This window comes from Sinocyclocheilus grahami, unplaced genomic scaffold (genome assembly GCF_001515645.1).
Source record: "Sinocyclocheilus grahami isolate Dianchi unplaced genomic scaffold, SAMN03320097.WGS_v1.1 scaffold340.1, whole genome shotgun sequence".
Taxonomy (NCBI): Eukaryota; Metazoa; Chordata; class Actinopteri; order Cypriniformes; family Cyprinidae; genus Sinocyclocheilus; species Sinocyclocheilus grahami.
Window position 1 is genome coordinate 969,421 of NW_015505519.1, and position 13,765 is coordinate 983,185.

General features: G+C 36.0%; 1 protein-coding gene across 1 annotated transcript in view; it reads right to left on the reverse strand.

Moving 5' to 3' along the window:
* LOC107603074 (MAP/microtubule affinity-regulating kinase 3-like) overlaps window positions 1–13,765 on the reverse strand; it is a 70,824-nt gene that overhangs the window by 9,950 nt on the left and 47,109 nt on the right. The window contains exons 9-15 of the mRNA XM_016295771.1: window positions 11,949–12,048; window positions 9,326–9,438; window positions 8,089–8,239; window positions 7,801–8,012; window positions 6,960–7,063; window positions 3,378–3,557; window positions 772–1,044 (exon numbers count right to left, since the gene is read on the reverse strand). Coding sequence (XP_016151257.1) covers window positions 772–1,044; window positions 3,378–3,557; window positions 6,960–7,063; window positions 7,801–8,012; window positions 8,089–8,239; window positions 9,326–9,438; window positions 11,949–12,048 — 1,133 coding nt within the window. The remainder of the gene's footprint in view (window positions 1–771; window positions 1,045–3,377; window positions 3,558–6,959; window positions 7,064–7,800; window positions 8,013–8,088; window positions 8,240–9,325; window positions 9,439–11,948; window positions 12,049–13,765) is intronic.

The window sequence follows — 13,765 nt, forward strand, 5'->3', positions numbered from 1 at the left end:
GCAGGCGGCTATGGTAAGGGGCGTGACATTTCCTGACCAGGCACCGAGTGCTGCCAATCACAACACACACTGGCCCAGATAACCAATCACAGCACATTTCGTATTTCAGAAGCCGGGCCTTCATTTGATACAGGAACTATTCGAGCCGTTCATGCCAGACTGGGGAGAGAGGTGTTGTAATAATGTCAAATATGTGAAAAATAATGTGTTTTTCGAACAACCTAGTATGAGAGCATGTTCTAGTACTCCCCCAAAACAAAATCAAGACTTTGTAAAAGAGCATAATAGGACCCCTTTAAAGCTCTCAATTAATTTTTAGAACTGCGAGATAAAAACCTGCTATTCTGAGAGGAAAAGTCAGAATTGTGAGATTAAAAACTAACAAATGCAAGGAGCAAAGTCAGAATTGTGAGATAAGTCCTAATTACCTTTATTTTTAATTCTGTGGGGGGAAAAAAACTGAATTGTGAGATGCAAATTCGGAATAAAAAAAAAAAAGTAATTGAGAGTCTATATCTCGAAATTTTGACTTCTCAGAAATGCAAGAAACAAAGTCCAAATTGTGAGATATAAACTTAGAATTTCGAGAAAAATGAGCACTGTGAGACTCCTTGGCGGAAACGTTTCCATAAACGGTTACGTTCTAAAGCTCGTTTATTTCAAATATACCAAACTCCAAATGAACTCTTTCATTCTTATTCCACTGAAAACCAAATTCCATAGGGAATAACGACTTGTTATAATAGCATTTAAGGTGACGCGTTTGTTTACCTGCGTGTGAGCTTGGATGTGAGCTTTGTGAAGAGGTTTGTTGATCCGCGGCTCCGGGACTGTGAGAGCGGCGTGGCATCGTGTGATAAGGTTGGAGAGGCTGGGGGTCCGTTATAGGTGGCCGTGCGTCGCTCCCTCAGCTGGCCTCCGTGGAAAGTGCTGCGGCTCAGCGTGCCTCGTGGGAAACGCAGGCGGTCCGGGGGAGTCGCGCTACTAATGCTGTGGGTGGAGGCACCGGGGTTTCGCTGACTCGTCTGAGCCGCCGTGTTCGTACTGAAGAGAGAAGAATCAGGGTCACAGTATGATGAAATAGGAAAATCGGCAAACAACACTGGTTACATGTACAACCAGGTGGTCTTTGGACACTTAAAGGGATAGTTCACCCAAAAAAAAATTAAAATTCTGTCATCATTAACACATAGCAAACCTGTATGATTTTCTTTTATCTGTGAAAAACAGCAGAAGATATTTCATAAAAAATATCTCAGTGTTTTTGTTGTCTTTACAATAGAAGCCAATGGGGCAATAGCCTATTTCAATATTTCATAATTCAAAGTCAATATGTGACCCTGGACCAGTCACAAGGGTAAATTTTTCGAAATTGAGATTTATACATCATCTGAAAGCGGAATAAATAAGCTTTCCATTGATGTATGGTTTGTTAGGATAAATCTGAAATCTGAGGGTGCAAAAAAATAAAAATATTGAGAAAATCGCCTTTAAATTGGTCCAAATTAAGTTCTTAGCAATGCATATTACTAATCAAAAATTAAGTTTTAATATATTTACAGTAGGACATTTACAAAATATCTTCATGGAACATTATCTTTACTTAATATCCTAATGATTTTTGGCATAAAAGGAAAAATTGATAATTTTGACCCATACAATGTTTTTTTTGGCTATTGCTACAAATATACCCCAGCGACTTAAGACTGGTTTTGTGGTCCAGGGTCACATATTTTAAAACACTCTTTAAAATATTTTCTTTTGTGTTCTGCAGTAGAAAGTAATGCGGGTTTGAAATAACATGTGGCTGAGTAAATGATGCAGTAATTAAAATTAAAAGTATTCAAAATAATTTTTGTTAACTGAAATAAAGCTGAAATAAAATAAAATATAAATATTTGATGAAAAAATACTTAAACAAAAATTACAGATGTTGCCTTGGCAATTAACTAAAACAAAATAAGTTAGATTTAAGCACTATAATTACTAAAACGAAACAAAAAAATATTAAAGCTAAATAAAAAAAAATGACAAAAAGCAAAAAAAAAAATATATAAAAAAAGCGATATAAAAATAAAAGCCATTTCAAAATAGTAATAAATACTATAACAGTATATAAATGATACTAAAATAGTAAAATTAGCATTTTTGAAAATGAAATAAAATCTCTTTCAGCAACTATCCCTTTAAACCCTAATTATACACGCATTAAATAGTACAACAGAATGTAACAAAATATCAAACCAAAACAATAAATCACCAAACAAAAGAAGTTAGACATTTTCTCAGAACTAATTTATGCGTTTTCTTGATTTTTAGTGGATGTATGTAGTCAGTTCAGATTTCCTTGCAGAGTAACCACAGGTTTAGTTCCTCACATTAATTATGAACATATTCAACAAATGTTTTACTGGTTAAGTCACTATTATAGCTTTGTTAGTTTGAAATTAAGTAGACATACTTAAGACATATATAGTGTAAGACATACTTAAGACATATATAGTGTAAGACATACTTAAGACATATATAGTGTAAATGTAATATTAAATTTCAAACTAACGAACATCTGTAATAGTGACTTAACTGTAATTTAACTCACAAACAAAATTCTTAATCTGCACACTTGTTACTTGCACACCATAACGATCAACTTAATCATAAAACATCTCCACAGTCCTTTCACTAGTCATTTACTAGGTTAATGTAGTTTATATACTATATTAGTTGGTTTAGACACAAGGAAGTTAATTAACGGTTTAAATGGGAAGATGCAGGAAATCCTCAAACATTGTTTCCTTGCAGAGTAACCACAGGTTTAGTTCCTCACATTAATTATGAACATATTCAACAAATGTTTGACTGGTTAAGTCACTATTATAGCTTTGTTAGTTTGAAATTAAGTAGACATACTTAAGACATATATAGTGTAAGACATACTTAAGACATATATAGTGTAAATGTCATATTAAATTTCAAACTAACGAACATCTGTAATAGTGACTTAACTGTAATTTAACTCACAAACAAAATTCTTAATCTGCACACTTGTTACTTGCACACCATAACGATCAACTTAATCATAAAACATCTCCACAGTCCTTTCACTAGTCATTTACTAGGTTAATGTAGTTTATATACTATATTAGTTGGTTTAGACACAAGGAAGTTAATTAACGGTTTAAATGGGAAGATGCAGGAAATCCTCAAACATTAAAACGCAACGGAAGCTCCACGACGAGTCCTCCTGGATTGGTTGAGACACTATAGGGATGAGACGAGGGTGGCGGGAAATCAAAGACGCAGACAGCAGAGAGGTCAGAGGGCATTAGATGGAGAGACACACTAAGATTAGAGACAGACGCTAAACTCCTCTTTACTTGGGCCTGAAGAGATCAGAGGTGCCGTCGTTGGGCGGCAAGGTGGCATGGTAGGTGTGTCCGGAGGCCGAGAGGGACGCGGCCTTTTGGTGGCGCAGACGGACCGAAGCCGATGAGCTGGCGAGAGCAACGGCATACGCTGTCGGACTCGTGCTGACACATCCCGACATTTCACTCAGGCTGGCCAATGGCAGGCGGCCAAATAAACAGCAGTGGGATGGATCAGATATAGTATGTACGAAGAAAGCAGAGCATATGAGATAAAAAACTTAGAGCAGAGAAGAATACAAAGAGAGAGTAAAGTAGGATACGGGTGGATCACGATGGTCGACTGGTCGTTCAAAACTGACTAGTTAATCTGAATGTGTGTCTGATGTAAACTCCTCTAAGAAAGGGCTAGCTTAACAAGATAGTTTTAAGTCTGCATCATTTACTCACCCTTATGTCACTCCAAACCTGTATGACTTTTTTCTTCTGTGGAACATTAAACTTAATGAAGGTCAGTCAGGTCCAAAATAACACTGGACCCCATTGACTTTCATTTTATGGACAAAAGAAAAGAAAAATTCAAACATTTTTTTTTTCCCAGAAGAAAAAATGTACACTACTATTCAAAAGTTTGTATTTGGTAAGATTTTATGTTTTTTAAGCCTCATATGCTCACCAAGGCTGCATTTATTTGATCAAAAAATGCAATAAAAGCAGTAATATTATTACAATTTAAAATGACACTTTTCCAAATTATTTATATTTTAAAATGTAATTAATTCCAGTGATCCAAAGCCAAATTTTCCAGTCTTCAGTGTCACATGATTCTTCAGAAATAATTCTAATATGTGACCCTGGAGCACAAAACCAGTCTTAAGTCACTGGGGTATATTTGTAGCAATAGCCAAAAATACATTGTATGGTTCAAAATTATAGATTTTTCTTTTATGCCAAAAATCATTACGACATTAAGTGACGTGACATGTGGCCAAGCATGGTGACCCATACTTGGAATTAGTGCTCTGCATTTAACCCATCCAAAGTGCGCACACACACAGCAGTGTGGCGCCTCAGTCGTGGTATTGAAGGTGGGAGAGAGCGCTGTACATTCACTCCCCCCACCTACAATCCCAGTCGGTCAATCCCAACCTTTGGGTTACGAGTCCAACTCTCTAACCATTAGGCCACGACTTCCCCTAAGTAAAGATCATGTTCCATGAAGATATTTTGTAAATTTCCTACTATAAATATATCAAAACTTAATTTTTGATTAGTAATATGCATTGCTAAGAACTTCATTTGGACAACTTTAAAGTCCCCATGAAATTAAAATTAAAGTTTTTTGGGTGTTAGTATCAATATGTTAGTCTTAAGGTTATCTATAAGGCAGTGTGCTCCAAAACAGTGACGGAATTCACATTTAGAAGATATAAGCATTCAAAGCTTGCAGTTCGTCACTTCCGCCAAAACGGCTCAACGATTTTTTTGACGTCACATCGTACTTCAGCTTCTCATAAAACTTTCTGTCCAATCAAATGCTCTCTAGAATCCGAAGCGCCCGCCCCCTACACTATAAAATAGATAATGAAACTGAAATCGATCACTTGTCCACAGAATTCAAATTTTCTGTACAGTGAATGGCACGTAGTACACTACAGTATATAGGGGACAGGGAACGATTCAAACAGTGTATATATGCTTTCCATTGAGGAAAAAAAGAAGTCTGGTTTCGTGCTGTGTCACACTAACCACCGCACCGCCCACACACTCTGCTCCGGTCCAGAGACACGATAGCACGGCGCAGACCACAAAATGTATCGGAGCTATTTGAATTCTACACAGAATGCTATATTTTATAGCAATATGGATGAGATTGTGGCTAGCATACCCTGTCAAATGTGGCTTTACTGAGCTCAACGGCTCTGAACGCTCCAAGCTATGATATAAACGAATGCTATTGGCTATTTTAAAAAGGGGCGGGGCTGCTTGATATGTCCCGCCCTGTCTTCCTGTTTCAGTTAAAATGACGTCAACACAGTAGTGATGGGAAGTTCAGATCATTTTACCGACTCTGACATTTGAGTCTCGTTCAGCAAAATGAACGAATCGTTCAAGAACGACCCAACACTACAACACAGAGTAACGCTGCGTGTTTCTAAGTATTTCAGGGGACCTTTAAAGGCGATTTTCTCAATATTTAGATTTTTTTTGCACCCTCAATTTATGCGCGGCGTTCAACAACAGAAACAAAGAACAACGTTAACAACAGGAGGATGGAGGACGCTGTGATCGGAGCTGTGTTTTTGTTGTGTCTCGCGGGTTTCACAGTGGACATGGAAAGTCGATGAATACGTAAAGCGATTGAAAGAACGGAAAGGAGGACTAAGTATCTCCAACGACAACTGGCAGTGCTACATTTGCTACAAGTGCCTGCACTTCAGCGTCCGTCCATCTATCGCTGTTCTCCATACTTGCGAAATAAGTTGACATGCTTACAGTATGTTTACACAGAGTTTTAAATCATGGCGGGTGAGGGCGTTTTCATACGTGTTTGGCCAATCAATGTCTACTTGCGTCACGATTAGTACCAGTTGTGCTGGTTAGACCCTGCTCCGGAGTAGGAGCTAATTTGGTTCTCGAAAAAGGCGGCCCGGTACTAAAATCGCGCCCAGTTCCGGCGGTGCGAACACGTCGAAAAGTGGGTAGTTCCAGAATTAGTTCTGGTACTATGAAAAGATTCCTGCAGTGCGAAAGGCCCTTATGTTGATTCGCTGCTCATTGATGATTCTTATTATCAATGTTGAAAACAATTGTGCTGCTTAATATTTTGTGGATCCCCAAAATAAAGTTTTGAACAGTAGAGTATAAAATGACATGAGGATGAGTTAAGGATGATAAATCCTTCACTTTTGATTGAACTACCCCTTTAGGACTAGTCAACTTTGTGACTTTGAATTCTGCGTATACCTAATATGGGATTCGGCACACGGTTTGTCCCTCTCTGTGGACTGCATGGTAAAGCTAAGCGGTTCAGCATGGCAGACTGGCACAGCAAGGCTGGCCGTTGTTTTAAAAATTGTAGATATTACATATAATTATACATTTATTTAATTTATTATTTAATATTTATATCATTATAATATTTTATATTATTATTAAATATATTCACGATATTTTGACAAATACTGGTGTCTGAAATGTAATTCAATAAGCATATTGCAATTTGAATTTGATTCATTATACAGCCTTAGAAGTTTCATCAGTAACATTCAGCAATTCAGTCTAAGGTCTACATGATAAAGTAATGTAATGTAAAGTATTAAACCAAAGCTCCATCTTCAAATATTGCGTCAGAGAAAAAAAACAAACAAACAGATGAAGCTCCACAAACATTTAGAAACCTGTAGATGAGAACAACTTTTTTTGGTGAAAATATCTTGTTGGGTGAGGATGAAAAGACACAAATTGTTCCTTGTTGTCAGTTTTTGGTTTTGAGCAACACGGTGGCGTTTCCCGTAAACCGGTGTTGATGTTGAAAGGGAAAATGGATATTCACAACCTTTGACCTAAAAATGAGAGGTCCCAGGGACTCACCTGTTCTCTTTGCCGTTCTGGATGACGGAGTGGCGGTCTGTGGCGTTCCTCTCACTACACACGTATGTGTTTCTCCTGGTCATACCGCTAGACACAGAATTGCTCTGCAGAAATACACATTATAGTGTGAGTCTTAATCAGTGATGCACGGAAATGAAACACCAAAATGAAATTAAACATTTAATTTAGCCAGAAACCGAAAGGAAATTGTGTTTACTAATCAATTAATTCATTACATTTATTTACTAATCAACACTAAAACAGAAAGTTGTACATACACATTTAAATAGCATATTAACTTTTTAATTATATAATTGTTTCTACTCCAATTCGTTGTTAAAAAGAAACACTTTAATGAGAATTAAAGAGCCTCAAAACCACATTTATTATTTCAATTTTGCTATAAACTTGACAGAATTTTAAAAAGACTGTTTCATTTTTAAAAGTAACAAAGCTTATTGTTATTGTGGTAACTGGATGGTAGGTGCACTAGTGAAGTTTTGTTCACGAATCAACTGAAAACAGCACTGACTAAAAGATCTTGGTTTAACAAAATAAGGATAAATTAAAAACAATAAATTGATATTTCTTACAGCTGACATGTTTACATGACATCTACCTAATTAAAATGAGAAAACTAGCTGAAATGAAAGTTTTCTATATTTTATTTTATGTCAGCTAGGGTTGATTTTATATTAAGTATTTTTTATTTAAAGTGTTGTTTATAGTATTCGTTGTAGTTAACTATATAATAACCCTGGTTCAGATTTGTTAGATTCTCTTCAGATCTATTTTACACAAACAATGACAATACAAAAGATCTTGGATGGTACCAACTTACCCCAGGGGCACCGGCACTCTTTTTGTGGTCAGGAATGTCGGCCTTGTTTGGGTTGTTGGCGTTGCCCAGCATGGGGCTCGGTGGAGCCATGCCACGGCTTCCAGATGAGCTGGACTTACGTGCCTGTGCACTGCCCTCCTCTTTATGGTCACTTTCTGCAGAAGTGGTCTGACTTCTCTTGGGGTAACCCACCGAGGGAATGGTTGGACCAGCTGTAGAGGGAGAGGAATGGAGATTAGAAAGATAAAGACCTCACAGCACTATTTAAAGTCCAAAAAGCGCACTCACCCTGGTCACTGTAACGACGCTGTTTCTGGTTGGAGGAGATGTTTTTTTGGACTTTGAGGTGAGATGGTGACTGGCCATTATTGTGCTCGCTGTTGGGTCTGGCCTTCGCCAAAGAGAGGTTACTGCTGGAGCTGGAATCACTCACCTCCAACTGTGATCACACAAAACTAAATGTAAAAACTGCATGAGACAGAAACATTTTTTATTATGTCTGAATGTATAAATTAATGCACAGAGAGAAATGAGTGAATGCAATTGGCTAAGATAACCAGTAATATGGGTTTAGAATGCCAACCGGCATGCTACAAGTCTGTAACATTCATAATCAGATGTAAAATATAGCCAGATGTTTGACGATGGTTATAAAGACTAGCCCACACTGCAGCTCATTCTGTTTTTTTCTGTCTAGCTAGGCAGGAAAGGGTTGTCTAGCCAACATGACCTTTATGGGTGGGTAAATCTAAAATCGATGACACCACAATAATAGAGCAGAGTGCAACTAAGTGGTAACTCATTGAAATAAAGGTACAGCAATTTCCATGACAGGTTATACAGACGACGTCAAAAACACCAGGGAAAAATGGTTACATTTTGTGCCTAAAATGTCCGAAGGTAGAGACTATAAATCTGCAAACAAAGCAAATGTATAGTTGCAAGAGTATATATTTATTACTTGCCAAGTTTGTGCCTTAAGGCTGAGAGACTAGGTGTCAAATCACACTAACATATCTTACTCAGACACACTACTGTTGAAAAGTAAAATTTAGTTAGCAAGGATGAATTAAATTGATGAAATGTGACAGTAAAGACATTTTACAAAAGATTTCTATTTCAAATAAAAGCTGTTCTTTTGGACTTTCTACTAATCGAAGAATCTGGAAAAAAAAATAGATAACGGTCTCCTCAAAAAATATGCAAAATCAGCTATGCTATCAAATCAGCATATTAGAATGATTTCTGAAAGATCATGTGACACTGAAGACTGGAGTAATGATGCTGAAAATTCAGCTTTGCATCACAGGAATAAATTACTTTTTAAAATATAGTACATTTACTTGATTTTTCCCCCAATAAATGCAGCCTTGGTGAACATAAAAGATTTTAAATAAATTATAAAAAATCTTAACAAATCTCAAACATTTGAACAGCTCTCATATGCTCTTATTTAGCTAGATCTTTAACCCCCAACTGTGCATTGCAACCAACCAGCTCTAAAACATCATTGTGAATAACTCACCTCAGTAGACTTTCTTCCTAACAGTAGGTAGGTAGCCGTGATTTCGTCGTATTTCATCCTGGTTAGAGATTCGTGGATCTCCTCCCTTGAGTAACCCATTCCTACCATGATATCTGCAACAAACCATATACCAGCAGTCAATGTAGGATACTGTTACCAGCTGGTTGAGTGTCAAAATCGGTTGACCTCCAAGTTTTTCAAAGGCCTCAACAGACTGGAGTAATGGCTGCTGAAAATTCAGCTTTGCCATCACAGGAATAAACACAGTGATACAAACAACCTTTTTCCCAGTAGATTGATAAAAACGTGCATCTTGACTCTTTACATATTTGTGCACAAAAAACGCTGATATATAAAAAGCAGAATAGCTGAAATCTGAGCTACATGCATTTTAGCCAACCTTGAACACAAAAAAATATATAATTAAAAAATATATATTTTATTCTAAATCTTTATTAATAATGTCTGGCTACTTTGTATCTCAACAGGCCTCATAAGTAAAAAAGAGAGACCTAGTATAATTACTGGTATCCTTTTAGCTTTACTATGAAAAAAGCGATAAGCAACTCAAAATGTCGTCACAGTTTCACATGCTAGACACGTGCTTGAGCTGCTCCTGCACTAGCTGTAAATGCTTTTCGGGACACAGAACTGGAGCTTAGAGATCAATGGAGAGTTTGAAAGGCAGACGGGCCTGCAGCAGCAGTGGAAAGAACAGGGCCTGTCTGACCTCAGATACCATCGACCCCTGCACTCTGCTCAAACCCACAGGCACACCAGCCACTATCAGCGTCACGTTGAAGGAAGCATGCCAGACTAACAGCTTCTGCGGAGCAAAAAAAATGGTGATCGACTCTTACGCAGTGCGCTAAAGCCAAAACATCAATATATTTGGATCTCCCTTAATGGCTTTCGTAAACCATAAAGCTCTGGCTCACTCTCACGAACACTCACTAATAACAATAAAATCATGAGCGGGTGGGAAAGCTCTTATTACGTCTATATATTTGGATTCTGTTTGGACTATCCAGCTAAAAACGCAAAAGCTTACACTGTGACTTTCACAAACTTCAGTGCTCAAGAGTTGCCTTTAAATGTGCAATTAAACAGGACATTACAATTCAGGTACACTATTGTTCAAATGCTTGTGGTCAGCAAGATTTTATTAATACTGTTATTCATTAAATAAGTTTATACATGAAATTGATAAAAAGTGACAGCAAAGACATATATAATCTTTTACAAATTATTAGGAATATATCAATTTTAAATAACCGTTGTTCTTTTGACATTTCTACTCAAAGAATCCTTCAAATATTAGACAGCACAACTGTTTTCAAAACTGATAACACTAAGAAATGTTTATTGAGCAGCAAATCAGCATATTAGAATGGTTTCTGAAGGATCATGTGACATTGAAGACTGGAGTAATGATGCTGAATATATTTAGCTTTGTATCACAGGAATAAATTCATTTGAAAATATATTAAAATAAAAAAAAAAAACAGCTATTTTAAATGGTAATAATATTTCACAATATTAACTTTATTTTTGATCAAATAAATGCAGCCTTGGTGAGCATAAGAGGTTTCTTTCAAAAACATTAAAGAAAAAAAAAAATTAACCCCAAACTTGTGAACAGCAAGTCGTTAAAAGTGGGGTAAGCGATTTCTGGTAGCCAATGTTGACATTTGAAATCACCAAAACAAACACGCCCCTACCCCAAAAGGGTCTCGCCCCTATTTTGATAGCTCCGCCCCACACATACGTACGCAACCCAGGCAACGATTAGTTCTGTGAAACAAAGCAAAACCAATGTTACACCGTGTCTACACCGGACGTGAGCGGCGCGACAAAATACTATAGAACTCATTATAATCAGTGATGCTGTCTACACCATAGATATATATATACATATCTTATGGTCTACACTGGATGCGGCACAACACGACAAATCACCGACAGAAAACTGCTGCTGCGTTCTATTTATGACGTATTGACACAAATTTCAAATGATTTCAAACGGTCGCTTTGTCACGTCTAGTGTACTAGACAGACTTTAGCTGTTGCGGCGCAGACACGGTGTTACTCACCTATCGAGAAGAAACAAAGCATCCGATTGCAGGAGAAAACAACTGACACTAATGCATGTTATAGAAGCACTGAAAATGCAAATACACTTGCAATGTTATGAACTGTGGTCTGCCAGAATTCAATGGTGCATGAAATTAAGTTTGCATAGCTAGGAGCTTTTGCATTCATGTACCTGCATTAAGCATGTTTTGTGCCTTAAATTAATGACCCTTTGCTTTATTTCTGTAAAAAATCTGGTCTAACTGGGACGTTCAAAACATTCAAACCAATTTTGTGGAAATGGCAGTAATGAACGTGAACATCAGTAATATGTAGCCATAGGACGGCGGTATTAACTTTACTAGCACAACCATCTGTAATCTCATTGTAAATAATCTTACAGCTTTTAGTTTATGTGTGTTAAAGTTCAAAATAAAAACAACAAACATTTTAAATGTACTGTAAAAGTCACATTTCTGACTTTGAAGCCCCCTGTCCTACAGTACTTTGTTTCTAAAAATAATTTCATGTAAGAGTGCTGATCTCATACCGATTCTCTTCTGATCCGAGATGTCGAGCTCCGGCTCCACAAACGGCTTGAGCTCATCCTCCTCACTGCCTGCGTTGATCCATCGATCCTTCATGATTTGCTGAAACAGACATATACAGAGCTGTGTGAGAGGTTCTGCTAGATCATAAATATGCATGACTATGCAGGAAACAAAATACATTTTTTAAAGTGGGTCAAATGAAAGAATCTTGACACAAAAAAATACAATAAGTTACCTAAAGGTAGAACAGATTTTTTTTTGCATCAACAAAGTACCTATGACTTGAAATTCAAATATAAAAATGTAAATGTTAAGGTTTTAGATTTATGCATGCATTTATATAAGTTCTGGACAGATTTGATTGTTTGGTATATATTTCATCACATGTAGTGCTAAATAAAGTGGCCCATATGAAAAGACCACATATACACTGCCGGTCAAAAGTTCGGGATCAGAACGATTTTTAATGTTTTTTACAGGAGTTTCTTATGCTCATCAAGGCTCCATTTATTTGATCAAAAATACAGGAAAAAATGTAATATTGTAAAATATTATGATGTAAAATAAAGTTTTTTCTATTTTAATATACATTAAATATTAATTATATATAAATAACTAATTTATTCCTGTGATGCAAAGCTGAATTTTCAGCATCATTACTCCAGTCTTCAGTGTCACATGATCCTACAGAAATCATTTCTAATATGCTGATTTATTATCAGTGCTGGAAACTGCTGCTTAATATTTTTTTTGGAACCCTTGATACTTTTTTTCAGGATTCTTTGATGAATAAAAAGTTAAAAAGAAGAGCATTTATTTAAAATAGAAATATATTATAACAATATACACTACAGTTCAAAAGTTTGGGGTCTACATTTTTATTCTTTCTTTTTTTTAAAGAAATTAAAACTTTTATTCAATCATTGTAAAAAAAATAAAATAAATAAATTTGTCGAGATAATGAGAAAATTAAGTCGTTATAACGAGAAAACAACTCTCGTTATGTCGATATAACGAGAAATTAAGTCGTTATAATGAGAAAACAACTCTCGTTATGTCGATATAACGAGAAATTAAGTCGTTATAATGAGAAAACAACTCTCGTTATGTCGATATAACGAGAAATTAAGTCGTTATAATGAGAAAACAACTCTCGTTATGTCGATATAACGAGAAATTAAGTCGTTATAATGAGAAAACAACTCTCGTTATGTCGATATAACGAGAAATTAAGTCGTTATAATGAGAAAACAACTCTCGTTATGTCGATATAACGAGAAATTAAGTCGTTATAACGAGAAAACAAGAAGGAAAAAAAAAATAATGCATGGCCGCTTAGAACTTCCGTAAATTGTTAAGAAGTGATAGCAAAGATTTATATTGTTAGAAAAGACTTATATTTGGAATAAATGCTGTTCCTTTTTACTTTTTATCCATCAAAGAATCCTGAAAAAAGTATCGCAGTTTGCAAAAAAATATTTGGCAGCACAACTGTTGCCAACATTGATAATTCTAAATCAGCATATTATAATGATTTCTGAAGGATCATGTGACAATTTATACTGGAGTAATGGCTGATGGAAATTCAGCTTTGCATCACAGAAATAAATTATATTTTAAAGGATATTCAAATAGAAAACATTATCTTATATTGTAATAACATTTTGCAATATTACTGTTTTTTCTGTATTTTTGATCAAATAAATGCAGTCTTGATGAGCATAAGAGACTTCTTTAAAAACCATTACAAGTCTTACTGATCCCAAACTTTTGACCGGTAGTGTGTGTGTGTGTGTGTGTGGGTATGCATGTATGT